The sequence below is a fragment of the Betta splendens genome, chromosome 4 (genome assembly GCF_900634795.4).
Source record: "Betta splendens chromosome 4, fBetSpl5.4, whole genome shotgun sequence".
NCBI lineage: Eukaryota > Metazoa > Chordata > Actinopteri > Anabantiformes > Osphronemidae > Betta > Betta splendens.
This window is the reverse complement of record NC_040884.2, coordinates 6102352-6126499: the sequence shown is the minus strand read 5'-3', so window position 1 is coordinate 6126499 and position 24148 is coordinate 6102352. Positions and strand designations below refer to the sequence as shown.

The following is a 24148-nucleotide window of genomic DNA, read 5'->3' as shown; positions in this document are numbered from 1 at the left end:
CGGGGTCCATTATGTCCCACTGGGCCCCTCCCTCCCACTGGCCCTACTGTGGGGCTCCAGCCCCAGTTCGCACCCGCTCCCACTGCAGTAAATGTCACCTGAGTTACACTCTCCCCGCTTTCCACAGACAGCCCTTTATTCAGCACCCTTTAAAACAGAGCGCTGCTCACATTTCATGTTTTCTCATTTTTACTGTGAGCCCCTTTCCTCCCCGTTCACTCAGCCATACCATAACACTCGTATTTTCTCTATGAATTCCCCGCGTCGTGGCTCTGGTGTGTCTGAAGTTCAGAAAAAGCACGCGACAGCTATTCCACACATGTGGCTGAGGTTTTCCACAAATCCAAATTTAAACTAACCACTCGTTTACATCTCTTTGAAGGCATTTGTCGGAACGGGCGTTAAATAGGTTTCCCACTAATAAGACTGCGTTGATGACGATTCCCACTCGTAATAGCATGTGACGGTGAGTGGTAACGCTGGAGTGAACGCGTGGTGGGGGCGGGTGAGTTAACTGTATCAGATGCAAAGTAATGTTGTTCTATGGTTCCTGCTGGAAGGTTCACTTTAAAACAACGTGTTTAAACATATCTCAGATTTTAAATCACAGTATGAGTTTAAGTTTGGTCGAAATCCGGGCGTTTGGCCCTCGGATCGTTAAACACTAACGATCTTGGATCTCGACCGAACACGATACGTTCACACTCCTTCCGCGACGCGAGGTCCATATTGTGCGGAGGCCATGAGAGGCCTGGTCTGACTGACTGCGATGACAGCATGATTAATGCCCAGCTCCGTTCCCACTCGCAGACCGACTTTACGCAGCGGCTCTAAGTGGCTGGAGGGAAAAGCTGAGGAAAGCTGCTCCCGGGCCGGAGGCGGCCAGCGCTCGTCTGCAGATAAGATGCTGTTTGACGAGAGGCGGCTCACCTGCGCCTCAGTTCAGCCTTGTTTACTTTTAATTCAGCTCAGGGTGTTGTTTGATTTACTGGCTTCCATTTGTTCTCGTGTTGAACACTGAGCTTAATGACGCGTTCAAAGATGTGCAAACATCAACAATTTGAAATACAGTACGACTACCAGAGCATTTTGCTGCCCAGTCTAGTGGAAATGAACATAAGATTTATACTGTAAAAATGTTTAAATCCACTTTATTAAGTTATATTATGATAATAAATGAACGTACACTGTGTGTTTATTAATCATTCAGCCAAGGCGCATTGAAGGAGGTCCCTCTGTTCACCTCACTGCCTTCATTAATCTTCAGCTGGCAACGATAAAAGCAGCGCGTGAGGAGAGGCAGCGGTCTGGGCCGAGTGCATGCCAGGGGCCAGATGGTCGGTCAGCGCAGGAGGAAGCTCGGGTGCCAGCCGCCGCCAGTGCAAGCGATGGAGCCCTGGGCGAACGGCTGCCAGCGCTTCGGCCAACTGAGGTTAGCTTCATGGAAACCACCGGTTAAAGCCGCACCTCTGTGTTTTTATTTCTCTGGGTATAAATTTTATGTGGTCTCGATGGATGAAATATCATAAATATTAGACTAAGTGTCCAGACTTCACATTTATATAAAGGCTCTTTGAGGTTTTTATCATTAGCTTTTTTCCTTGTTAATCATAGAACAAAATAATCTAATCTATTAGCAACGTGTGTCACATTTCTACATGCAATTTATTATTACCTTTCATATTTCAGGTACCATGTCCCCATGAAGGACTGAAAAAGCCAAAGACTTTGTTTGTCTCTTAGAGCATAACAGCTTTAAAATGCAAAGCACTGCAGTTCACATTAATGCAAACTGGCATTTGCTTCTGCTGCCCGACAGTCGTTCACACAAAGAGTTTGTTAAAGCAAGTGGAGCAGTATGGCTTCCCCTTCTGCTCCTTGAAGATGCCCTGGCTGAGCTGCCGCAGGCAGAAGGCGCACACGAAGTGCTCGGGATGAAATTTACGCTCCATGGCCGAGATGCAGCGTCCCGTGATGGGCTCGCCGCAGCCCCCGCAGAGGGTGCCCTGCCGGGAGTGGAAGTCCACCGTGCAGAGGGGCCGTCCGTCCATCTCCATGAAGCAGCCGTCAGTGAAGGGCTTCAGGCAGTCCTGGATGGGAGAGGAAACCTGGTTATGTGTGTAAACAGATGGAGGATGGGGAGGCGACGCTAAGAACCAAAACACCGGTCCAGATCTTAATCGCACTCTCTGCAAGTTAGGTATTGAATCTCTCTCTTTGTCTTCTGTCATGCATCTGTCAAGAGAGCCAGAAATCTGCTGTGTTCGGCCCTGAAGATGAGCACATGCGTTTTCATTGGCAGACACGCTGAATTGTCCAAACACAGGTGTAAGTTTTACCATCAAGGAGCTGTTCTGTTTGTGTGCAGCTTTGAGCCAACGCGCACAAGCCCTCGGTCTGAGTGGAGCAAGCTGTTACTGCACGAGTAGCACCTGGGTTATATATATATATATATATATATATATAAAAGCAGAAGTAAAAACCACATGCTGCAGGGAGTGAACGACATCCACACTGAGGAATATGGTTCCCTTGATTTATTTGCATCACTTCAACCGCATCGCATTCATCAGGCATGAGGTTTTCATCAGCCTTGTGGTTGAAATGTTGCAAATAAAGCAAATGTGCGGCTATCCCTCTCCTTCATTCCCGGGCCTGCGTGGGGCCAGAGCCGCGTGTGTGGTCTGAGGTGCGACGCTCACCGCGCAGACGAAGCACTCTGGATGCCAGGTGCCGTTGGCTGCAGTCAGGTAGTTCTCCCTCACCGACTCCCCGCAGCCCGAGCACTTGGGCGCGAAGAGCTGGTAGAAGTCCGTGCAGCAGTACGGCTTTCCGTCCCTCTCCAGGAAACCTGCACGGCAACGAGGCGCAGCGATGACACTTCACGCACGTCTGCCTTCTTTTTTGCCCAGTCGGCAGAAACAAACGCTTGAACTAACCTTCAGGCCCGAACAGACACCCACAGTGTGTACAGAAGAAGTGCTCGGGGTGCCAGGTCTGGTCCAGGGCCGTCAGGATGTTCTGTGAACCACACTCATGTCACACGTCTTCACTCACAAGCATCACACGAGCAGAAGTGAGCCCTCCTCACCTGCAGAATGGGGCCTTTACAGTAGGCGCAGCGCGGGGAGAAAAGCTGGTGGTAGTCCTTGTGGCAGTACGGCCGACCTTCCCTCTCGAAGAAGCCCGCGGTGCTCAGCTCCATCTTACACACCGCGCACACAAAGTGCTCAGGGTGCCAGACTTTGCCCAGCGCCGTGATCATCTGGGAAAAACAAACAAGCCCTTATTTGTTTAATGGCACCAGTGTCCATAGATGCATTTCGTATTTTACTGCTTGCTAATTTGTTTACGTGAGTTAATGCACCTTTCCCACGATGCACTTGTTGCAGGACGCACAGTGGCCCTTGGCTGCCGTGCGCACGCCAAGTTTCTCCAGGTCGGAGCTCAGCCCTCCGAGCAGATCATCTATTGTATCTGTTTTGGAGGTAGTGTTGGAGGCCTTTGTGGGTGAAGCTGCCGTGATGCCGCTCCCCCCGGCCTCCTCTTCTTTACGCTCCGTCTTCTTCTTCACAGACTGTTTTTGTGTGAGAGAAGGTGGGGTGGTCGAAGACGCCGGATCCTGAGTGATGAGACAAATAATCACATGTATCTCCTATTGTTTATTTATTTTTATAATTGATCAGTGCTCCTGTGCTGGGATTGTATAGGTTGAGCTTATAATGGAGACGCTAGTACTGTACAGTGCTGCCCCCTGTTGTTCAACCGGCTTAGTGAACCTTCACTCTTCACACCATCAGTGAATTTCCTGGCAATATTTTTCTAACATGTTGAAATCACGCTCAGATGAGAGTTGGGGACCTGCAAACACTGCACTGACCTCCTGTCCCAGACCCAGCAGGTCTTCCAGGATGGACTCCAGCTCCTTGGTGGGTGAGTCAGGGCTGACAGGCGCTGCCACGGGAGCAGGCAGATCACTATATGTGAAGAAAGAGAAAAAGTATAAAGAAAGCGTAACATCACAAAATCCACATCACCTCCCATTTGCAGCTCAGCTCTTAAATAGGTTCTGAAAATACACTGCTAAAATGAATAACATAACAAAGTAAAGTTAAAGCATCTCTTACAGTGAGTAACAAAACATCTTGTGCAAGCTCCCGTTTTCTCTGCAACTTTGATGCAATTGTAAAGCGACTCAGAGGTCACAAAGGGATCAAACTCTTGCTTTTTTTACCTGTAGACATTTGAGGTGGCTGTTTTGTTTTCTTTCCTGGTGAGTCCAGAATAAACTTCATCTGGCGTCTGCAGACAAACAGCCAAGTGTCACGTGATGCAACCTTAACCCCGATGTCATCTTTGCTTTGCAAATGTTAATTATCCGCTGGTTGGCTAAGGATTCAATTTGTCATTTGACTACAACTGACAGCGGTAACAATGCAGCACAGCTCAGTGTTGTGGTCACCTCTGCATCAGCTGCAGCATCACTGACCGTCTGTGTGCTCGCTGAATTCAGGGCCAGCTCCTCTAACAGCATATCTGTTGTTGGGGGAAAATACTGTAAGATCAACCTTAAAAACACAAACTGTACAGTGTAAACAGTGTCTTCCCTGCACATTCACTGTTAAGCCACAGGACGCGAGTGATTTGTGCAGTGCCAGTGTTTCCTGTGTGCTGAGACGAGAGCACCTTGATCACAGGGGTTTGAGGTGGTGTCATGCAGCTCAGCTTCCTCCGGAAGTGATGGTTGCAGAAGTGAAACCTCTGACAGTGTTGCAAGAGTTTTGCTACACATATTAAACTAGGTTGAACTCTGTGTTCTCCACACTATAAATCACATGTTAAAGAAACCAGAACAAAAAATTGTTTTTGAGGAAAAGCACTTTTTTTGACTTTTTTGAATTCTGTATTACACACGCAATAAAAAACCTTTTACAGCCTGCTAAAATTTACTTTTACGTATGTTCAGATGATCCAGTGTCTGTGACATCAGCATAAATTTAAAACAGATACATTTTCATCCAAATCAAGACATAACACATTTACTGGAACAAGCTGTACAACATTGTGCCAAGAGAAGCCACGTTTTGTGACTTGATGATGTGTGTTGGATAGAAGCACCACAGACCACATTGAACTAGAACTATTAACATATTCCAGAGTCCTTTTCTTATTTTTCTTCTACTTTTTAAATGCAGTCCACATTTTTAGCACCCGGGTGGAAATTACAAGAAGGCAATGCAACAGAAAGTTGTCTTACCGAGCTCATCCATGCTGGTTCCTGTCCAAACCCTAGAGTGTGTGTTAGCTGCTGCTGGTTAGTTACTAAGGCAACACGCCAATGTCTGCGCCGCTGTCATTGGGTCTAAACTATCACTTCCTCTGAAAAACATATGTGTTCATTTGTTACTAATAAATAAGCTGCAGGAGACAGGTCGGTTTTGAAATTAGAAGCCGTTTCCAGGAAATGAGTGAAGCAGACACAAACGGAGATACATCGTTGGTTGGTGCTCAGTTAAAAACTGAGCATGTTCTTCCCGTGTCTAACCCAGTTTCCTCCCACAGTCCAAAAACATGCAATTTGGTTAGTCACTCATCGGTATTGAGTGGAATGTCAATGTCATATCAGATTAGGTCAGCTATGGGTCAAAATGTGGGTCTGATGATGCAGCTAAATTATGATCTACAGTACAATAAAGTCATAACATTTTGTCAGCCAGTGTGTGTTTACTGAAAGCTCCTCTTACATGAACGGAGTAATAACAACATAAAGGTCCATGAGCTAAATGATGTTATAAGTCTGGTGAAAGCAGAACTTATCATTCTTCAAATGCAGCTTCCCATTTCCTGATCTCTGGATGGATCATGAGCCTGTTGTGTAAAAGTCAATTATCAGTCGATTAATAACAACACAGTAGTGAACGACATACAGTATCTGTTACATCTTGTGATAGTTTTTACTCAGTATGTTTCTGTGTGTGGAGTTGCGTGTTCTTCCTGTGGGTGGCACCATGGTGTAGTGGTTATCACTGTTGCCTCACAACAGTGGGTTTGATTTGTTGCGTAGGTGTCTGTGTGGGTTTTCTGTGGGTTCTCAGGTTTCCTCCCACTGCCCAAACACCTTCACTTGATTGGTTGCTCGCCCCAAAGGTGTGAGTGATGGACTCTGCTGTCTGGACTGGTCATGGACTGACTACTTAACCAGGGTGTACCTGGCCTCTGTTATGCATGACAGCGATGACAGCTGGGACGCAGTCTTGTCCTGCACCCTGGTAGCTTATATTAACAAATTATAAAAGTTTTAATGTGCAGATCATATTACATGCTTAGCTATAGGAGTTGTGTTTATTTATTATTATTATTATTATTATTATTATTATTATTATTATTATTATTATTATTATTATTATTATTATTAATATTGTTACATGGCTCCTGGGGTGCTGCTTCAGGACAGGCGTTTTGAAAACAGGTCCTGGAAAGTCCTGTAAGACCGACTCTGTTAGTTTCTATTTTCGCCTCTGTTACTACGTGGCCGTGCGTCCGCGCGCACACACGCGTTATCTCGCACCACTTCAGCTGCAACCATTAGCTCTCAGAAGAGGGTTACTCCTGGTTCCTTGCACATGGAGGTGCAAGTTATGTTAAGTTAACATCGAAGTTATGACTCTTCCTATTCAGTTACTATTTAGATTAATTTTAAGATATGAATTAAATAACTTCAATTAACCTTTAAACTGATCAGACCCATCGAGTAATCTAAGTAACTTTTGACAGATTATTGTTGTCCCCCTGCTTTTTGGTTCCGTCCTTTACCGGAAGTGAGTTGTGTTGTGTGTTTACGGCGACGCTTTCGCATCACGTTAGCTTCGTCCGTTTGACAAGTAGCTAGTGGGCAGGAGTTATACTGTGTTTATTAATACAAGTTTGACATTTTGCCAATACTGTTCCGTACACAGAACTAGCTGCTATTGACATGTTTGCTTTTATGCGAAAAGGTGACCCAGAAGCATAGCAATGAGAAGCCGGCTAACGTAGCGCCGAGGTTAGCCAGCTAGGCGGCACCAGCTAATTCACCCACAGCTGCGCTACAGCCCGGACATCGAGCAGGTAGGAGGTGTCCGCTTAAGCCGGCAGCGAGCTCCTGTGTGCGCGCGTATCTTGACACAGCCTGTGATCTGATCCCTCTGTGTTCCGCACGTTGTCCTTCAAGTCAAGGAGCAGGTGCGGACATGGGAGCGGAGAGCAGCGCCTGCGTCCTGCAGGAGCCGCTCCTCACGCTGCCCTCCGGACTCACCATGTACTCGGCGGTGCTCCAGGACGGGAAGCCCGCTTCGGTGTTCGTTCACAAGCGAGACAACGAGGACAAAGTCAACAAAGCTGCAAAGGTAGTTGCACTGATCCCAGAACAAACCTTTGTTGCTACAGTCCACACAGCCAATTCAAGTGTTTTGAAACTTGAACTTGTTACCACTACATAATATATAACATAGTAGCACAATCATCAATCAGTATTTCAATACACTATCCTGCATGGGCCATTAGAAGAATGCTTTCCGGTATTGATGGTTAATTGGTAAATTGCATAATTTGTAACTACTCTCTGATCCATTGTCATCTGCAGCACATCCACTGTTTATAGTAAATAAACAAAGTGTTTTCATTTCCTGCAGCACCTGAAGACCTTGAGGCACCCATGTCTGCTGCGCTTCCTGTCCTGCTCGGTGCAGGACGGCGGCATCCACCTGGTGACGGAGCGTGTGCAGCCTCTGGAGCTGCTGCTGGACAGTCTGTCTCCAGAGGAAATCTGTGCAGGCATCTATGACCTCCTACAGGCGCTTGTCTTTCTGCACGAGAGGGTGAGCAAGCAGAAGAATGCATGAATTTGCTAATGTAACTAAAAATCTCAGAAGGTAACGAGTTAGTTAATGCATGTCGGGATTCGGTTTGGATTTGTCTGAGGAAAATGGGCATGCATAACTTGTTAACCCTTTCCTCCCCCGTTAGGGCAAATCAAGCCACAACAACGTTTGCATTTCTTCAGTATTTGTCAGTGAAGATGGTCACTGGAAAGTTGGAGGGATGGAGACCGTGTGCAAGTTCTCAGAGGCAACCCCAGAGGTAAGAGGTGAAAAGACTAAAGCCACTAACGACATATCAGGCATTGAAAACTCTCTAAGCGAGACATGTGTTTTACTTTTTTTTATTTGGGTTGTATTTTATTCTTCAGTTTCTCGCAAGCATTGAGAATGTGAGGGAGTCCAGCTGTGTTCCTCCAGAAGAGCAGGTAAAAAGATCAAATGTTATGACAATATGTTTTAAAGATGTTGTTTTCTTTATGTCCTGATGAAGCGTATTGTTTACAGCTTGATGAGTTTAAGATGCTTCCAGATAAAAGTGCTCACTCACGTGATTGCTACTCATTTGGAATGATGGTGGAGACGCTTATCCCTCTGCTGAATGGCTATGGTGAGTTGAGATGAACTCATGAGCTCAGCCTTTACGTCGCATCTTCTCACTTGTTCTATCTCTTTCCCCTGTTGCTTCTAGTGTCACAGGAGTTGTCCGACAGTCTGAAGAACACCCTGCAAACACATCTATTGAACTCTGACCCTCTGTGTCGTCCTCCGCTCAGCTCCCTGCTGACTCATGACTTTTTTAGGTTTGTTTGGTTGCGTTGGATGTCGTCATTGTGACTAGCTATTGAAAAAAGCTTTGTTTAAACGTATTTTTACAACTAGGAATGACTTTCTGGAAGTGATGAATTTTCTGAAGAGCTTAACTCTGAAGACAGAAGATGAGAAGAACGAATTCTTCAAGTAAGTGACAACTTGATTGTAGCTTGTATATATGAATGGGGGCATCATGTGGGAGACTCGGGTTCGGTTCCTGATTACAGCAGGAACTAGGTCCCACATACTTTCAACTACAGAAACTATACAAATATTAAAATATTCACTTTTTTAAAGGAGAAGTGTGCTTCTATTAACTTTATCATATCTTTTATAGTTTTTCAATAGTTATGCTTTTTCTGGCTTTTTTCACCTAGTTTTTTTTTTTAAACCACCTGATTTTTGCTATGTAGCTAGATATTCAGCTATACGTTTAATGTGTCCACCACTTTCAGCTATTTGTTTTAATGTTTCAGCTTTTTTTAAATAAATTCAACATTACAGCATTCACTGTGCATTTTCCTCTGAAAATGCTTGATCTAATTTGCTATTGTTTGGTGTAGCATTGTTGTGTAGTAGCTTAAATAATCTGTCTGTCTAAATCTTATTTGTCACAGGATCCTTTTACATACTTTTTGTGTATTTGTAGGTTTCTTCTAGACAGAGTTCAGAGTCTCCCTGAAGAGCTGATAGCTACACGTCTGGTCTCCAACCTTCTAAACTCACTAGTTTTTGCAGAACCCACAGCTGTCAAAAGCTTTCTGCCTCATCTTCTGAGACCAAAGAAAGGTACGATTGCATTTTATTTCTGTACCTGCTTAGTGTATAAGTGGTTGTTGCTCATTCAGGTCTTTTGCCTTTGTCAACAGATACCGGTGGTGGTAGCAGCAGTGAAGAATGCCTTCTGTCTCTGTCCCTTTATCGGAAACATGTGATTCCTCAGCTTCTCAAGCTTTTCCAGGTCAATGAGGAACACATTCGCATCGTGCTTCTTGCTCACATTCACATCTACGCTGAGTTCTTCTCCGATGACGAACTCAAAAACCAGATCCTACCTCAGGTGGAGTATGAATATTGTAGTTTTATTTAGTTTTTATTATTACTGGTGAATACAGAACCAAATTTACTGTTGTGACTGAAGGCATTAAAGCTTTGAGGAGATTATCTTAGTTTAGCAGAAAGACTGAAAACAATGTTAAATTGCACAATTGTCTAAATGCAAGGTCTTAAATAATTCCTTAAGTACCTATGAAATAGAACATGCCATTAATTATCTAACTTCAAAATTTAAAGAATACAGTAAGTAGGGCATTTGTGTTATTTCTCACTGCAGGTTTTGTTGGGAATGAGAGACACCAATGATTCTATGGTTGCAATGACGCTACAGAGTCTGGCTGTCTTGGTGCCCTTGCTTGGGGCTCAGGTTGTGGTTGGAGGAGAAAGAACCAAGGTTTTTAAACGCACCACGCCCAACTTCACCAAGTCCCCAGAAGTCACACCCGAAAGTAAGCACCAGTGGCACAAAGGACAAGACCACTCAGTTTCTATAATGTCACAATTCCCTTAAAGACACTAAAACCTTGAAATCAAACTGAAGTCATCTTTTATCTCATTTGATGTGTTTTTAGATTCACCTGTTCACATAGTTGGAAACTCCCATCCTCAGCTGGCACAGCCATCCAAAGTGTTAAATTTATTTCCAAGACCGCCGGATAATGAAGACTTGGTCCTGAGCGATATTGGTAGCATAGCAGGTACCAGAGAGAGTCCTGGAACTTTCCCTCTGCAAATAAAATCAGGTTTGTCATCTTTCTTACATACATGAATTGAGCTGGGCCTTTTTTATATGTCAATGAATTTACAAATCACCTAGTTCAATTGAAACCATGAAAGAAGTACAAACATAGAAACAGACAAAAGCCTGTGGTTGTGAAAGACTCTTTCTGTTATGTTTCAGATGCCACTAGACAGATGTCTCTGCCTTTGAACGGCCTTCATCAGGACAGTGAGATGAAGCCATTGCCATACAGCCCAAAGCAGCCGGACAGGCTGGAAGGCCCAGTGAATGACTGGCCTGACTGGAGTGATGCTGAAGAAAGTGAGAACAGAGATGCTCAGTCAGTCCAGATTCACATTCAGGCCTCAGAGAGAATAGATTCAGTCAGCAACAGACTGCCACACAGGAACACGGAAGAGGAGCCATGGGATGACTTTGAGGACCCTGAACCTACCATGGATCTCTCTCCTACTGCTCCTTTATCAGACCCAGTTACACTGGCACCTCCCAGAGGCAAACCCCTCAAGTTGACCTCAAAAGTGCGACAATCCACAGAGACCACTTCCTCTTGGGACAGTGCATGGGCTCAAGAGGAGGAGGGAAAATCACATAATCCGTTAAAGCCCAAGCGTACAGCGCCCCAGAAGATTGGTGGGATAAGTGGTCTGGGGGAAGAGTTTACTATTACGGTGAAGAAAAAGGTAGAGAAAGACCCAGAGTTGGATTTATTTGCTGACATGGTGCCAGATATCAAGTTGTCCTCTCCATCACTGCTGCCACTGGAAGAGGACAGCAGGAGTAAAACTGGGTGGTCAGAGAACACTAAATCTTTGCAGATTGACTCCTCCATTGATACCATCACCTTTACTGCCAAGTTTGCAGCTGCCAGCATTACAGAGGTGAGTGTGTGTAGAAGCACAATGATAACTGTGTAAAACACAACAACACATCTTTGGTTTTATATGCAAAAACAGGAAGGAAATCAGCATAAAACCATTTAGGAACCAATGTTTTTATATGCAAACCTAAACTGTGAATTTCCATAATTATATTGTGCCACCTCCTGCGAAAGCAGGAGGATGTTATTTCCCTCTGGTTTTAGCCTAGAGAAGGTAAAGTGGAATGTGATTGATTAGGATTTTCCTTGAGAAACAAGAGAAATGGACGTTCTTTTTATGTCACAGGTAGAAACGGATGGCTGGGGAGATGGAGATGACCTGAACTGGGAGGATGAGGGTAGCTGGTGATGATCCATCTGTTTCATCGGGAGCACAGCACTTGACCCCTGAAAAACTAGATTTTCTCTATTTAACATAATGCACTGACGTGAGAAATGGGCTGAGATGTTTTACACCACGGCTCCAGAGATTTATCGTCAGCATGTTCATTCATCTTGTACTGGAGGGATTGGATGCTTATTTGGTTGTGTGACTTCGTGCTTGAAGCCATTCTTAATTGTTTACCAACAGATACTATTTTCATCGTGGGACAAACGTGGATAATCAGAGGTGAAGCTGGCTTTCATTGGCTTCTTTTTAACTGTGCCAACTTCATTACTGGCATGAAAATCAAGTTACACTTTTTGGCAAGACATAGCTTGTCCAAAATGTGTCGGGTTTGATTTACAGAAAGCTCTTGCTTTGAATGAATATGAAGGAGGAACTAAATAATTTATTAGTAGCTTTTTGGTTGCTTGTGAAATAAAGATTTTACTGTATCAAACATGGGCCTCTTATGTCCTACTACCACTAGATGATTTAAACAAACAGAAAGGCCTCTGACTTAGTAAAGGCAGCTATCAGAGGAATTATCAGGTAGGCTTAATAAAAACCTATGTATTCAAAAGTTTAATAAACAATTTCAAAACATTTGCACATACAGTTATGCATAAATACATCCTCAGAGCCACCCTGTTAAACAAAGTTGGGTTTGGAAAGGACATTGAGTAAACTAGGTTGTGGGTCTGGCTGTAATCATGTGGGTTATGAGGGTCTGCAGCTTCTGCAGTCTGGACTGTAGCCACTCTGGAGGTGGTGAAGTAGTGTTGGCTCTGCCCTCGGTTAGATCTTGAAGGGCTTTTAAAGCACTCTCAGCTGTCTGGACGTAGCGGCTGTACTCCTCTGTGCTGGTCTCCTGCCGAGCTCTCTTTGGGCATGGCTGAGGGGGAGGGATCATTAGTTTATCTTATTAAAGAATTTCTGTAATGTGAAATGTGCTCAGCTGTAACTTGGACAGTTGATGCAGGGCTGTGCATTTAGACAGCATATTTTAATAAAGATACTAACCTCAGCAGCAGCTTCAGATGGTTTGTTAGGAACATCCTCCTTGTTGTTGTTTTCCAACTTGTCAGTGTGTTGCTCAGTCACAGACGTCTCCAGTTGGAGCCTCTTGAGCCGTGTCTCCACATTTTCCTCTGCTTTCACAATCTACAAGGAACAAACAGTGCTCTCCATGTCTGTTTTATTAGGTAGATCATTAATAAAATATACTGACTGCCTTACCTTACTAAGATAATTCACCACTTTGGTCTTGGTTTCTTCTACACATAAACTCTGTGAAATGACCTCTTCGTGGTTTGTAGTCTTAAATACCAAGAGCACAAATTAATGTTATGTTTAGTCAGCCACAGCGCAGCATCTGAAAAAGCATTAGTGGCCTCAGTGGAGTTCTTACTTTACCTCTGCAAAATGAGAAAAGGCCTCCAAGCCATGATGATGTAGAAGCCAGGACTCGTCAGCCAGCAAGGCTCCAAACAGGCTACTCAACCTTGGCAGAATCTGACTCTGAGGGACCCAAATATGAATCGGAAAACAAATTGTGTGCATGGAAAAAACAAATCTAAGTTGTAACAACGTGACGTGTTGAGAGAATTTATCTCCACAAAAACTTTGGAATTATGCTAAAAACAGGAAATGATTTATTTTCATTTGCCAATACTAACAGAATAGTTTTCGATTTGTCCGAGTGCAGGGAACTGAAAATACAATGCTTGTGTTTCATTACCTGTTTGTCTAGAGGAACAAAGACCTTCCCCAGGGAGGAGAGGAACTCCAGAGCAGCCAACAACAGCTGATCTGGACATTTCTGAGACACCAGAGCATCCACACACAACAGAGCCTGAGACACAGACAAACATCAGTCAGTGAGATATGTTCCATCTGTTTTCCATAAGCTATGAATGAGAGCGCAAACCTGACAAACGACTTGAGGTTCGATGGTCTTCACTAAATTGGCTGATATCGACAGAAGCAGCTGCAGAGTGCGCTGTAGCACGGTGTGGGTCTGCACCTGAGGCGTGACAGTTTAATGTGACATGCACCATTTCATCAGTGTGTGCTGCATGTGTTTAGAGCTCACCTGGTCTGGACTCATTCGCAACCAGAGCTGTGAGACTATCCTCGTTGCAGATGACACACATTGTTCATCGGAGGGCTGACCTTGAACCACCACCAGGAGGGCCAGCAGCGCCCCCTTCTGGAGACAGGAGGGACCTGTTAATTACAGCTTTAAAGTTTCCTGCTGCGCTCCCTTCCATTGTTTTCTGAACCAGATTTATGTATTCTGGCAAGATTTAAAAGACTAAAATACACATGAACACATTGAGGCAGATGATTTTTGATGATTTGACAGAGGAAGGAAGCTGTGCAGGCACTTTCCATAGATGCAAGGTTTTAAAAACGATTAACAAATATTGAGCCATATGCGCACACTGTCAAGACGTAAATCCTGTAGAAAAGAACTGTTATCAGCTTTAAAACAAACAATGAATAAATATATAAATCTGCTTACTGAGCAGCTACGTAAAAAGAAGACAATAATAGAAACCTTATCTGGGTCATCAGTTTCTAATCCTTGGACCAAGGTTAACTGTTGAGGTCAGGTGTTATCTCTCCACTTTAGTGCACAAGGACAGGAACTACACTGCAGCCTTGTCACTGATCTATGTCAGACAGTTTGTATTGAAGTTTATTTGGAGGCTGGACAAACATCAAGTCCATTTAAAAAACTCTCTTTAACAGCTTTGGACACTCGCCCATTCAGTTTAGATTCCAATCTAAAGTTGTCCTCACCAATCCATTCACTTGCCCGAGTTTGTGCCCGTCATTCTGCCATTCAGTCACAACTTTGTGAGTAAGACCAAGGATTTCAGTCTCGACATGACGACGAGCATCTGGTGACAGGGCTCTAAGGACAACATGGCGCCACACTAACAGGTTTTCCACCTCTGATGGTGGGTAATGCATCACCAGCTCCATCTGAAAACACAATCAATCATTCTTTCACAGACACAATCGAGTAAACAAAGCTGTATTAGTAGTTTCCTCAACAGGTGTATGAATCAACCAGTTGCTGAATAATGTGCTGAAACTATATATTCATTTTTCTTTAAGCAATTTATCTGTTGAAATACAGTATATGTAGTTGTGTATGTGTATTTTAAGTCCCAAAATCATTAACATTTTATATAATTTCTGCTGAGGTCTTAATTGAAAACAGTTGAAGAATTATTTGTATGTGTTTCCAACCTGGTGATTTGATGTCATGAGAAAAACCATGCGTCTGAGCAGCAGGCCTAGGTGGAAAGCCTGGTAACACTCGGGGGGGCAGGTTTTCACCTAGAGGAGAGAAGGGATACATAGAAGGGAAAAGACAGTGTGTCAGAGTCTCAGGAGGAGGAACTAGGAAATCTTGGTAGAAGAAAGACAAAGACCTGAATAAGGGGTCAAGTGGGTAAAAAGTGAGATCCTATTTAATACGATGGAGTTTTATGAGATAACGGAATTGAAATATGTTTTCATAACCTAAGGAAATTCCTAAAAAGAACTCAGGCAATGGCCACCAATCTAATTACAACTGATAATTAGATTGGTGACCATTGGCTGAGTTCTTTTGAAAAAGAGACAATCTGGACCCATGATGGTGGGAGTGCGTACTTGGAATAAATGATTAAAAAAAAACATGTCTGGGAATGAGTTCTAAAAAGCAGCTTGTGGTGATTTTCCAATTAAAATAAATGACATGTATCTTATAAATGTATTGTGTATTATCTTTGCTACCTACCAGCTGAGCAACGAGAAGCACATGGTGCAGACAGAGTTCTGCAGTCCCAAACCTGAACACAGAAAACAAATTAGCAATAGTTCAATGTTATGTACTACAGAATAGGACATTGAGTCAAAAATACCTTACTGTTACCTAAACAACAAACAGTATGATCTACATATTAACTGGCTTAATAACACTTGCTACTACCAGTAAAACAATGCCAGGTACACATAATTTAATTTACTCTCACCGTGCGGCGAAGCACCACACATCTGTTGACAGTAAAGCTGTCTGCGTATCAGCCTGCAGCACAGCCTCAATCAAACAGCGCTCCTGAAAGAGAGAGATAAGTCACTAACCATTCCAGAGGAAAGCGTGGAAGCCAGAAAAAACAAACATCTCACAAACACACCAAATGAAAGTGAAAGAATTGATTGAATGAGGGGAACTCCTGCATCAAAGCAATTGTTTTCAAAAAATGAACCAATTACTAGAAACTACAACTAATTGCTTTTGCAGTTCAGATCATTGCTTAGGGTTGACAACCAGCTGATTTAGCTGATGCCTTTTTTACACTTTCAATTAAACACATTGTAGTCTGGCCTCTCTCAAATGTAGCTGTTTTAGGTGCCTCTCCTAAGGTTTAAACACTTTCTATCAACAATATATTTTATGTACTACACACTATCAGGACTTTTACTTCCGATAGCTTTGAAAGGTAACACACAAAGGCAGAACATTATATACAAAATTAATAAGAAAAGAAGCCTTAAAATAATAGATGAGACGATGAGCTCACCAGCACAGGAAAGTACACTGGAGAAAGTGCAGCCACACTGGCGCAGATGTGCACACAGACGTGGTGATGCAGAGTGACCTGGACCTGGGCGCGACCCTTCATCATCACCCCTGGCAAGAGCACCGGTACCTTACGCTCAGTACAGCAATCACGAAAGCTAATGAACAATGCCTGGAACAGAGGAAGCCTGGAGACACAGGAAAGAAAAGCTTTGAAGCTTTAAAGCAAACAACCTTAATATAAATTTAACATGACAGGACAAAACGCCCAGTGTGTCACCTTATTACAGCAACCACATGCAGCAATCCTCTTCTGTTACCTGGGTGTCTCTTCTGAGAACTGGCTGCCATTGTACCAAAGCTGCAGCACCTCATCTGGTTGAGAGGCCAGTTGACTGAGAACACTGACCAGCAAAAGACACTGAGGAAGCTTGTGCTCAGGACTTAACTCTGTAGACAAACAAATGTCATCCTGAGAGACTGTTTGCTGCATATTGTGTTACACTAAGAGTACAATGAATAAACAGAATCCAAAAAAAACTACACATTTACACAAATATCCAAAATTTGAGCAACATTAAGCTGTGAAAGCCAGTACAGATGCTAAAAATCCATAGTAGTAGTAATAGTTTAAGCTCAGGAAATGCAACTGGTAAATCACTCAAACATTGCTAAAATGAGAACTTTACTTAGAACCAAAAAACAAGCTTTACTTACGCAGATTGTCCTGAAGGACAACTTCTGCAAATGACCTTAAAGGCAACAGCTGGAGCAGGAAGGCATTCATGGGAACCAGAGCGGCTGCATTAAGCTCATCAGATAGAGTCACAGGCAGTGATGGAGCACATAAGCTGGGAGGAAATTTACTGAAAGACATCATGAACATTCGTTTTAATATTGCTTTAATATGAACTTGCCCTATTAAAACCATAGCCTAAACACACGTACCTGGTGACCTGGAGGTAGACTTTGTGAAAGCAGCTACAATACTTTGTTAGAAAACACTGGAATTCCTGTTTAAAGAATAAAGCATTGTGGGTTGTTAGGTATACATTTTATACAGAAGAGACACAACAGCCAGAGAAATTTTTCAAAATAGTTATGAAATACTTTAGTACCTTTATGTAATGAACCAAAGTGTTGGCAAAAAATCTGCACATCTTTGCATTTTTCTGAAACAGTTTGTATTCTGGACTTTGTGTGGTCCCCTTCAGAAATGACAAAAGAGTCAAGTCAACCTTTGCACACAGGAAGCATATGTCATGCAGTAAACACTAACTGGCTGAAATATCCAGCACTGTAGTGACACTACTTGGGGGTCAGACCAGTCAAGACAAAGTTTATTTTGCTGACTATCAATCAAAGCCTCCTACCTGCAGACCAAGATGTTTCATCTGTTCACACAGGTCCACACAGTTGTGAAAGGAGGCCAGCAGATTCTCACACATTTTGGTGCTGATGTCACTGTGATTCAAATGTTCCTCCACCGATGACTGGTACTTTAAACTCAGTCTGAACAGATCCAACAAAATCATTACATTCACTCACAATTATTTAAGGTGATTTCCACACTGTGACAGAGGGGTCGGCTGTACTGACTTGATGAGGAACTTCCATGTGTTTGCATGCAGTGCTATGTCCAGATTGGAGATAATCTGGCAAATATCCAGCAAGCTGTGAATCACTGAGGGATGTGAAAATACATTAAATGAAAAACAGATTGCCCTAAATGCATACAACCATACAAAATAAAAAAAACATTTATAACAAGATCACAATTAAACAAACATGCATAATTGTATACTACACCTGTAACAATGTCAGAGATCTCCTCGTCCGAGGCATTACTGTCAAGGGAGATCCTGTCTAGAAGCTCCAGTAAACCCTTTTGAAGGGAATAGGCCTCCTTGAAAAGTCCCTGCAGCAGGTCTGCCACTAGAGACAAACGGCCACAGTAAAGCCCTTCACTCTCCTGTGGATCACATGCAAAATTTGTCACAAGTTATGAACTACAGATCAAGTGCCCTAATTGCAGCCATCGGTGAACTGAACAGACTGACCTTGCAGTGATGAAAAGTTTCTCTCAGCACTTTCAAGATACAGGTTGGCAATGAGCGGATGGCATCCAGCTCAGGGGCTTCCTCAAACGAACCAACATGACGCACGCAAGTGGACAGAGCATCAATTATCTGCATCATTGCCTGAATCACAGTGGGACATCAAATATTGGTTGGGACTTAAGGAAAAATATGTTTTGGTTTTGCATAACAAAAAATTACCAGGATTATTAATACCTGCAGGATATTCCTTAGTAAAGTACACAGTTCTGTGTTCTGGCTTGACAGCCCTCCAACTTGGTCCTGAATTTCTTTCATCATGCACTGAAACATCACCTCTACCTGCACATGTTTACATTAAAGTAAAGTCAGAGCATTTCAGTCTTTCAAAAAAATATATCAATAATCCAGTTCTCATAATAAATTCTATCAATCACAAGATTTTTACAAGAAATGCAACATTTGAATTATATTTTATTTAGTACACCTATTGTGAGGTTTAATAACAACAAAATGTAATAATTGTCACAAACACATCTGAATTGTTAAATATTAGATTAAGAGCAGTAATGGCCTTGGTTTCAATAATAGTATAATGTAATCTAAAAACATTCCCACAACACCTGCAGCCACTGATTATGTTGTTTACCTTTGGTAAGATCTTGGAGAAGCACTCGACCTCCAGCTCTGACAAACCAATGTGAGGGAGGAACATGTCTGTGATTATCTTCAGTACACCTGAGAAAATCAGTACAACAGTTGACAATCATCACTAACAGAGCTGAGGTAAAAAGAAGGGTCTCTGTACTTACGAATATGATCATCCCAGCTCTCAGACCTATGATGCAGAGCGTTCCAACAGTCAAGGAAAAAACCATTTACAACTAATATAAATGATGAGAGATCAGAATGAGCATTAAAACCTCTGTCAGGTTTCACAAAGACCCACTACTTTCATATTTATTCATATTTGTGCAACTACAGATTAGCTGTAGCGGAGGATATGGTGAGCTTGGGCAGGACGTCGTAGAGCCGCTGGCGGCACGTTTCCTGACTCCACAGCACCACGTCGTCCAGGAGGGGAGTGTTGCTCTGGGACATGGCGCTAGCAGCCGCCGGAGCGACGTCAGGGCGGCTGTCAGGACGACGGGCGTCGGGCAGCAACCGGAGCGAGTCAGTCGTTTCACTTCAGTACCGTGACATCAAGCTAACCTGCTTAGCTGCTCGGTGTGTTTACGTTAGCTAACTGACTGCTAATGAAACAACACTCAACGTTAGCGTGGCTAGCATAGTATCTGTAGCTTCTTACCATAAATACAAGGCGGCTGGAAGGCACAAAATCACTCAAACAACCCCAGTTGTTCGTTCTAATGTCGCCAAGTCACTTTTGTTACCAACTATGGAGAAAATTCGCGCGCCGTTGTTTGTATCGGATGTGACGTAAACTGTCATGGTTCATCTGCTCTTCCTCTGATTGGTGTACAAGTATAGCGCAAAGATTTTCAACCAATAGGAAAACGGGAAGAACGTAAGGCGGTGAGAAAAACAACGGCCCCAATAAATGTTTGAGGAAAAAGTTAATACATCACATTTAAATAATAATGCTATGAATTATTACGTTATAAACCATTTATATTATGTAACAAGTAATAGACAACTGGAGCTGGAGATGAGGAGCTAAATTGCACTGTGACAACGTAGATTGTTGTCTGGATCTACTATCTACCATTACAAATGCGAATAAATATATATCATAAATAAATTATTACTTGAGTTTTTATTAAAATAAATAGGAAGGCATACATAATGTGACTCATTTAATGGGTGAAGCAAGACTAAGCTTCACAGTTTAGTAGCTGTCGTTTTTATGATTTCCAGGTGAGTGAGACCAAATATGAATCTTAAACAATTGAACTATTAAAGAAATAAGGATGTCCATGCTTTGGGAGTGCGGGCCTTCAAGTGCATTTGTGACTTCATAAAAGCTATTGTTTGACTGATAGGATCTGGTTTAATAATGTGCCTTTGTTTCTCAACACCTTGAAGTGTCAGGTGCTGCTGCTGCTGCAGGAAGTGACTAACTTCTTGTTTAGAAAACAGAATTCCCCGCTGATGTTTATCTCTCTTCAAACACAGTTGTATTCTTAAAATGCATGTGATATACACTTGAAGTGTCTAGTAGTAAATATGTGTTGCGTTGTCCCCACCAATTATTTTTGTTGTTTTATACATCATAAAAACCCAGATTTGAGTTTGGTATGACTATATGTCAGTGTATAGGGTAAGAAACAGTTTTAATTTAACCTCAACTGAGCATGTAATTGTTTCACTAAAAGAGAATTGAGGTAAACACTTCCCTGTTCAGCGCTGACCTTTCCCTCTGTATTTAATCAAAGGTTATCAGTTTACAGGAACAGGCCCTGGTTCAGGATGGAAACCGGCAGGAAGATCTCATTCTGTTTTTACTTTTCACAAGTTCACATAGGAAGTAGGAATATTCAGGCAGCATCGGGCTCTGGTACCATAAACCCCCTAATGAGGGTCAAGACGAGCAAAGTGTTTTCGCGGGTCGAGGGCTATTTTTGATTAAACATTTTGCACAGGTATGCGTCACTCTTCCTCTAAATAATAGTGCAGGGTTACCTGCTTGGAAATGGGCTACAGAATGTCAAAAATGCCCCGTGCTGTTGCAATACAACAGGATGACATGGGAAACCCCCAAGTGAAAGGATGTAGCCTCTTATATGCTGTATGGATGCAGAGATGTTATGTGAACAAGGAGAATGGGCCATAGTTAATATCACAGATGAGCTAAAATAGCGATTCACAGATAATACCACATTTAACACACAACAGGAAACAGAAAAAAAAATCCAAATTTCATTACATTTAGAATGGTCTGCCTTTTCTAAACATTAGTTTAATTATTGACAGATCCTATATAATCATGTTTTTCCCTATGTGATACCAGCTCGTTGTTGTGTAGTTGCAGAATTAATTTAAGATAAATCCAACAGGGAGGGAACAAGGCAAACTCAGCTTTTGTTTATTTTAAGAAGCCAGGGGAAATTCATGCTAAAATGAAAGAACTGATAAAGTGTGAGTCAATTCCGGCTGTTTTCGTTATTCTCTTCCGTTGCTGGGTAAAGACTGTGAAAAATCTCACAAAAGCCACTCTGCAATTTCACTTTTTTTAATTGAGAAACATTCCCTTGGGTTAACAGGATATATCAGTGATTCGTGCCGGATCACCCTTTCCTCTCTGGACTTTACGTTTGGCAGTCTCCAATTCTGATTGAAGACGAACACAATCAAATACAGAGTAAAAGGGAAAAAAAAACTATTTGAAGGTGACACAATTTTTCCACAGCTCATACATTTTGCAGCCATCAAACTCAAATTAGTTACGTCAATGTATTTATTGGAGTTTATCTAAATAGTTATTGTTTTTATGTCATATCTGCTAATAGAGGCAGGCACTGATCTATTTCTTGTCATCAGACCAGGTGATATCATAGTCGCTGAAGACGCTCTTCAACTTCACCACTGAAACAGAATGGTCTGCTTTGCCATAGGCCTGAAAATGGGTCACAGGGCACAAACACGGTCGCGCATCACTGTTGGTGTTATAGTGATTGCTGTTTTGTTCCTTCAGTGCGAGTTAGACTTACGGTTGATTCTCCAAACACCCTCAGTTTTTTCTCCTGGGCGTTGTGCTCTATCTTCCCTCCTCCGAGGCACTTGCACTCCATTCCCAGGACCTCCATGGCCGGATTGACCTTCTCAAAAATATGATCTGGAAATGATTCAGAACATTTCAGGAGGCAATAGATACTATTTGTTTTTCTTGGCCATATTAAAATATAAATTGTGCAAAACGTAGCAATGTTATCACAACCACAGCTTGAAGTTTTTTTGCATATTAATGTTCTCACGCTGCCGCAGCATTGCTGGGTCTCAGTTTGCGCCTTATCTCGAGCTAAACGCACACGCCCTCCGCGCGCCTGCAGCAGCTCCACAGTCACCAACTTACTGTGATACTCTGCACTTTTTGTGCCACGGACTATGTCTTTGTGCACATCGCCATCTTTCACTTTGACTCTGACCAGTATGTACTTGAACGTTCCCTCTGGATCAATCTCCACGTCGGGGATTTTAGCCAGAGCGTCTGCCATTGCGACTGAGGCTTCACTCGCACTCGCACCGAAGGTTTACATGTATTCTGCACAACATGGAGCGTCCTCGCGAGCGACTTTATACGGAGCTCCGCGTCTGCTTCCTGTCTTCTTCTTCCCCTTGTTTAATGGCAGCTTGCGGTCTGTAAGTTGCGCCAACTAGGCTTTTCTATGGCGCTACTACATATTGTCTATTTATTGGGGTAAAAAAAACTATATTCTCCACTTTAGTCCCGTCTCCTCGAGAAAACAGAAAATGCTCTACTCCTGACACCCCCCATTGTTAGCATCAATAACACGTGTAGCTTTATCTTAACTTTCTGATTAGAAAATTGACCATTTTCTCCCAATACAACACCACATGCTCCAATGTCTCACCTGCACCACACTCACTGCCCTGTCTCATGTTTCCCCATCATTTTTAATGTTCTATTGAGTCCAGAAGTGTCATCCCTGGTCCTGCACCCAACTATCCTTCGTACCTCCCTTTGAATCTTGTAATAAAACCTACCCTTTACCCCTTTATCCCAACCATCATGCCACTTCATTTTTAATTTGAATTTAACTAAATTCTTAATCCTTGCCTTACTATACTTAATATTCACTTCAACTCTTTCTTTTCTCGTAGCTTAATTTGCACATTTGTCAGCAGCCCCATTGCCCTCCACCCCCTTATGAGCAGGAACCCAAATAAACTTAACCACTGTACCTATTTTCGGTTTCTAGTCAATGCATTTAACACCTCTATTACTATGTCTTGCCTTGAAGGTGATGCTATATTTTTGATGCTAATTAAAGAGCTACTTGAGTCTGACGCTATTAACACTTTTGAAAGTTTGATGTCCTCTATTCAATATAACGCAAATAATATTGCCACAATCTCACTCGTATAAACATATAAGTTGTCTGTAATTTTTTTATATGTCACATCATTTCTTTCTGCAACAACAAAAGCAAAACATACCTTGCCACCTATTGTTCTTGATGCATCCATATGAATTTAATATAATCATTATACTTTAGCCCTATATATCTCATAACTCAGAATATGGCATTGTTGGTCCTATTTCCCTACTTCCTATATCTAATCCAGTGATTAATCTGTCTATGATCCACCCAAAACTCCTGACTTGTCCTTTATTCTTTTCTTGACATGGCATTAACAAACTTGTTGTAGGATGGTTCTCACTATGACCTCTTAATAGCTATTAACTGTTGTCTTCTCAACTCTAGCGGCATTTCGTTCATCTCCACCTGTAAAGCTGATATCGGTGTTGTTCTTATTGCTCCACTGCATAATCGTGATGAAAGAACGTGATATAACATTCAATTTTTCTAGTACCGTTTTCGAGTCTGAAGAGTATATAACACATCCATATTCTATTACTGTTCGTATTAGTCTGCTTTCTGTCTTGAAAACACAGAACATTTGAAGCCACAATTCCGTCAAATACAGTTTTGCCGGACAAGTTTGCATTCTGGCGCCCCTTGTGGTGAAATGGAGTATTGCTTAAAAAAAACAGCACGGTTAGTACCATGTAGATCATTATCAGTACAGTGCTATGGGGTGCCGGATGTAAAAGGAGCACCTATAACTAGTTTTCTCACATTTAACTAAATTACACA

At 42.5% G+C, this 24148-nt stretch overlaps 4 protein-coding genes across 7 annotated transcripts; 1 reads left to right on the top strand and 3 right to left on the bottom strand.

Annotated features, from left to right (window-relative positions):
* Positions 1-1135: 1135 nt before the first annotated feature.
* Positions 1136-5529, bottom strand: lpxn (leupaxin). 2 transcript variants are annotated; one of them, XM_029149269.3, is made up of 9 exons: positions 5258-5529; positions 4463-4536; positions 4235-4302; positions 3881-3977; positions 3368-3622; positions 3092-3265; positions 2940-3021; positions 2703-2851; positions 1136-2090 (listed from the first exon to the last, which is right to left on the bottom strand). In XM_029149269.3, the coding sequence occupies exons 1-9, from the start codon at positions 5268-5270 to the stop codon at positions 1824-1826; spliced, it is 1179 nt and encodes a 392-aa protein (XP_029005102.1). In that variant the 5' UTR covers positions 5271-5529; the 3' UTR covers positions 1136-1823. The 2 variants fall into 2 exon arrangements, with proteins under 2 accessions (XP_029005102.1, XP_029005103.1); XM_029149270.3 differs by having other exon boundaries at positions 4490-4536.
* Positions 5530-6818: 1289 nt separating this feature from the next.
* scyl3 (SCY1-like, kinase-like 3) lies at positions 6819-12168 on the top strand. Its single transcript, XM_029148380.3, has 14 exons — positions 6819-7107; positions 7211-7385; positions 7671-7856; positions 8005-8118; positions 8228-8284; positions 8364-8466; positions 8548-8659; positions 8739-8816; positions 9319-9458; positions 9539-9729; positions 10003-10174; positions 10298-10468; positions 10627-11345; positions 11631-12168. Exons 2-14 carry the CDS (start codon positions 7230-7232, stop codon positions 11691-11693), a joined length of 2262 nt encoding a protein of 753 aa, XP_029004213.1. The 5' UTR covers positions 6819-7107; positions 7211-7229; the 3' UTR covers positions 11694-12168.
* Positions 12148-19809, bottom strand: firrm (fignl1 interacting regulator of recombination and mitosis). 3 transcript variants are annotated; one of them, XM_055508286.1, is made up of 25 exons: positions 19657-19809; positions 19354-19482; positions 19160-19200; positions 18997-19085; positions 18585-18689; positions 18351-18491; positions 18100-18262; positions 17890-17974; positions 17664-17802; positions 17409-17498; positions 17239-17303; positions 17008-17156; positions 16611-16740; positions 16292-16478; positions 15743-15825; positions 15508-15559; positions 14973-15062; positions 14517-14702; positions 13804-13920; positions 13639-13734; positions 13450-13563; positions 13125-13229; positions 12948-13028; positions 12732-12872; positions 12148-12603 (listed from the first exon to the last, which is right to left on the bottom strand). In XM_055508286.1, exons 2-25 carry the CDS (start codon positions 19446-19448, stop codon positions 12397-12399), a joined length of 2751 nt encoding a protein of 916 aa, XP_055364261.1. In that variant the 5' UTR covers positions 19449-19482; positions 19657-19809; the 3' UTR covers positions 12148-12396. The 3 variants fall into 3 exon arrangements, with proteins under 3 accessions (XP_055364261.1, XP_055364262.1, XP_029004212.1); XM_055508287.1 differs by having other exon boundaries at positions 13804-13917; positions 19354-19801; XM_029148379.3 differs by lacking the exon at positions 19354-19482 and having other exon boundaries at positions 19160-19185; positions 19657-19779.
* A 1715-nt stretch (positions 19810-21524) lies between these two features.
* Positions 21525-22638, bottom strand: si:dkey-51e6.1 (uncharacterized protein LOC558617 homolog). Its single transcript, XM_029149290.3, has 3 exons — positions 22381-22638; positions 22019-22143; positions 21525-21924 (listed from the first exon to the last, which is right to left on the bottom strand). Exons 1-3 carry the CDS (start codon positions 22520-22522, stop codon positions 21832-21834), a joined length of 360 nt encoding a protein of 119 aa, XP_029005123.1. The 5' UTR covers positions 22523-22638; the 3' UTR covers positions 21525-21831.
* Between the last annotated feature and the right edge of the window lie 1510 nt (positions 22639-24148).

Bases quoted from the DNA above. Each gene is read 5' to 3' on its own strand.
- lpxn (XM_029149269.3), bottom strand. The intron at 3,266-3,367 runs GTGCATTAACTC...TGTTTTTCCCAG, and splicing joins ACAAGTGCATCGTGGGAAAG to ATGATCACGGCGCTGGGCAA. The intron at 2,091-2,702 runs GTGAGCGTCGCA...TCTCCCATCCAG, and splicing joins CAGAGTGCTTCGTCTGCGCG to GACTGCCTGAAGCCCTTCAC.
- scyl3 (XM_029148380.3), top strand. From the start codon at position 7,230: ATGGGAGCGGAGAGCAGCGCCTGCGTCCTGCAGGAGCCGCTCCTCACG. The intron at 8,660-8,738 runs GTTTGTTTGGTT...TTTTACAACTAG, and splicing joins CTGACTCATGACTTTTTTAG to GAATGACTTTCTGGAAGTGA. The intron at 9,459-9,538 runs GTACGATTGCAT...CTTTGTCAACAG, and splicing joins TCTTCTGAGACCAAAGAAAG to ATACCGGTGGTGGTAGCAGC.
- firrm (XM_055508286.1), bottom strand. From the start codon at position 19,448: ATGTCCCAGAGCAACACTCCCCTCCTGGACGACGTGGTGCTGTGGAGT. The intron at 17,157-17,238 runs GTACGTGTGTTT...GATGTCTTTCAG, and splicing joins GTCTACCTCCAGGTCACCAG to TAAATTTCCTCCCAGCTTAT. The intron at 14,703-14,972 runs GTTGGAAACACA...TTGTGTTTTCAG, and splicing joins TCATGACATCAAATCACCAG to ATGGAGCTGGTGATGCATTA.
- si:dkey-51e6.1 (XM_029149290.3), bottom strand. From the start codon at position 22,522: ATGGCAGACGCTCTGGCTAAAATCCCCGACGTGGAGATTGATCCAGAG. The intron at 22,144-22,380 runs GTAAGTTGGTGA...AATCATTTCCAG, and splicing joins AAAAAGTGCAGAGTATCACA to ATCATATTTTTGAGAAGGTC. The intron at 21,925-22,018 runs GTAAGTCTAACT...ACCCATTTTCAG, and splicing joins GGGTGTTTGGAGAATCAACC to GCCTATGGCAAAGCAGACCA.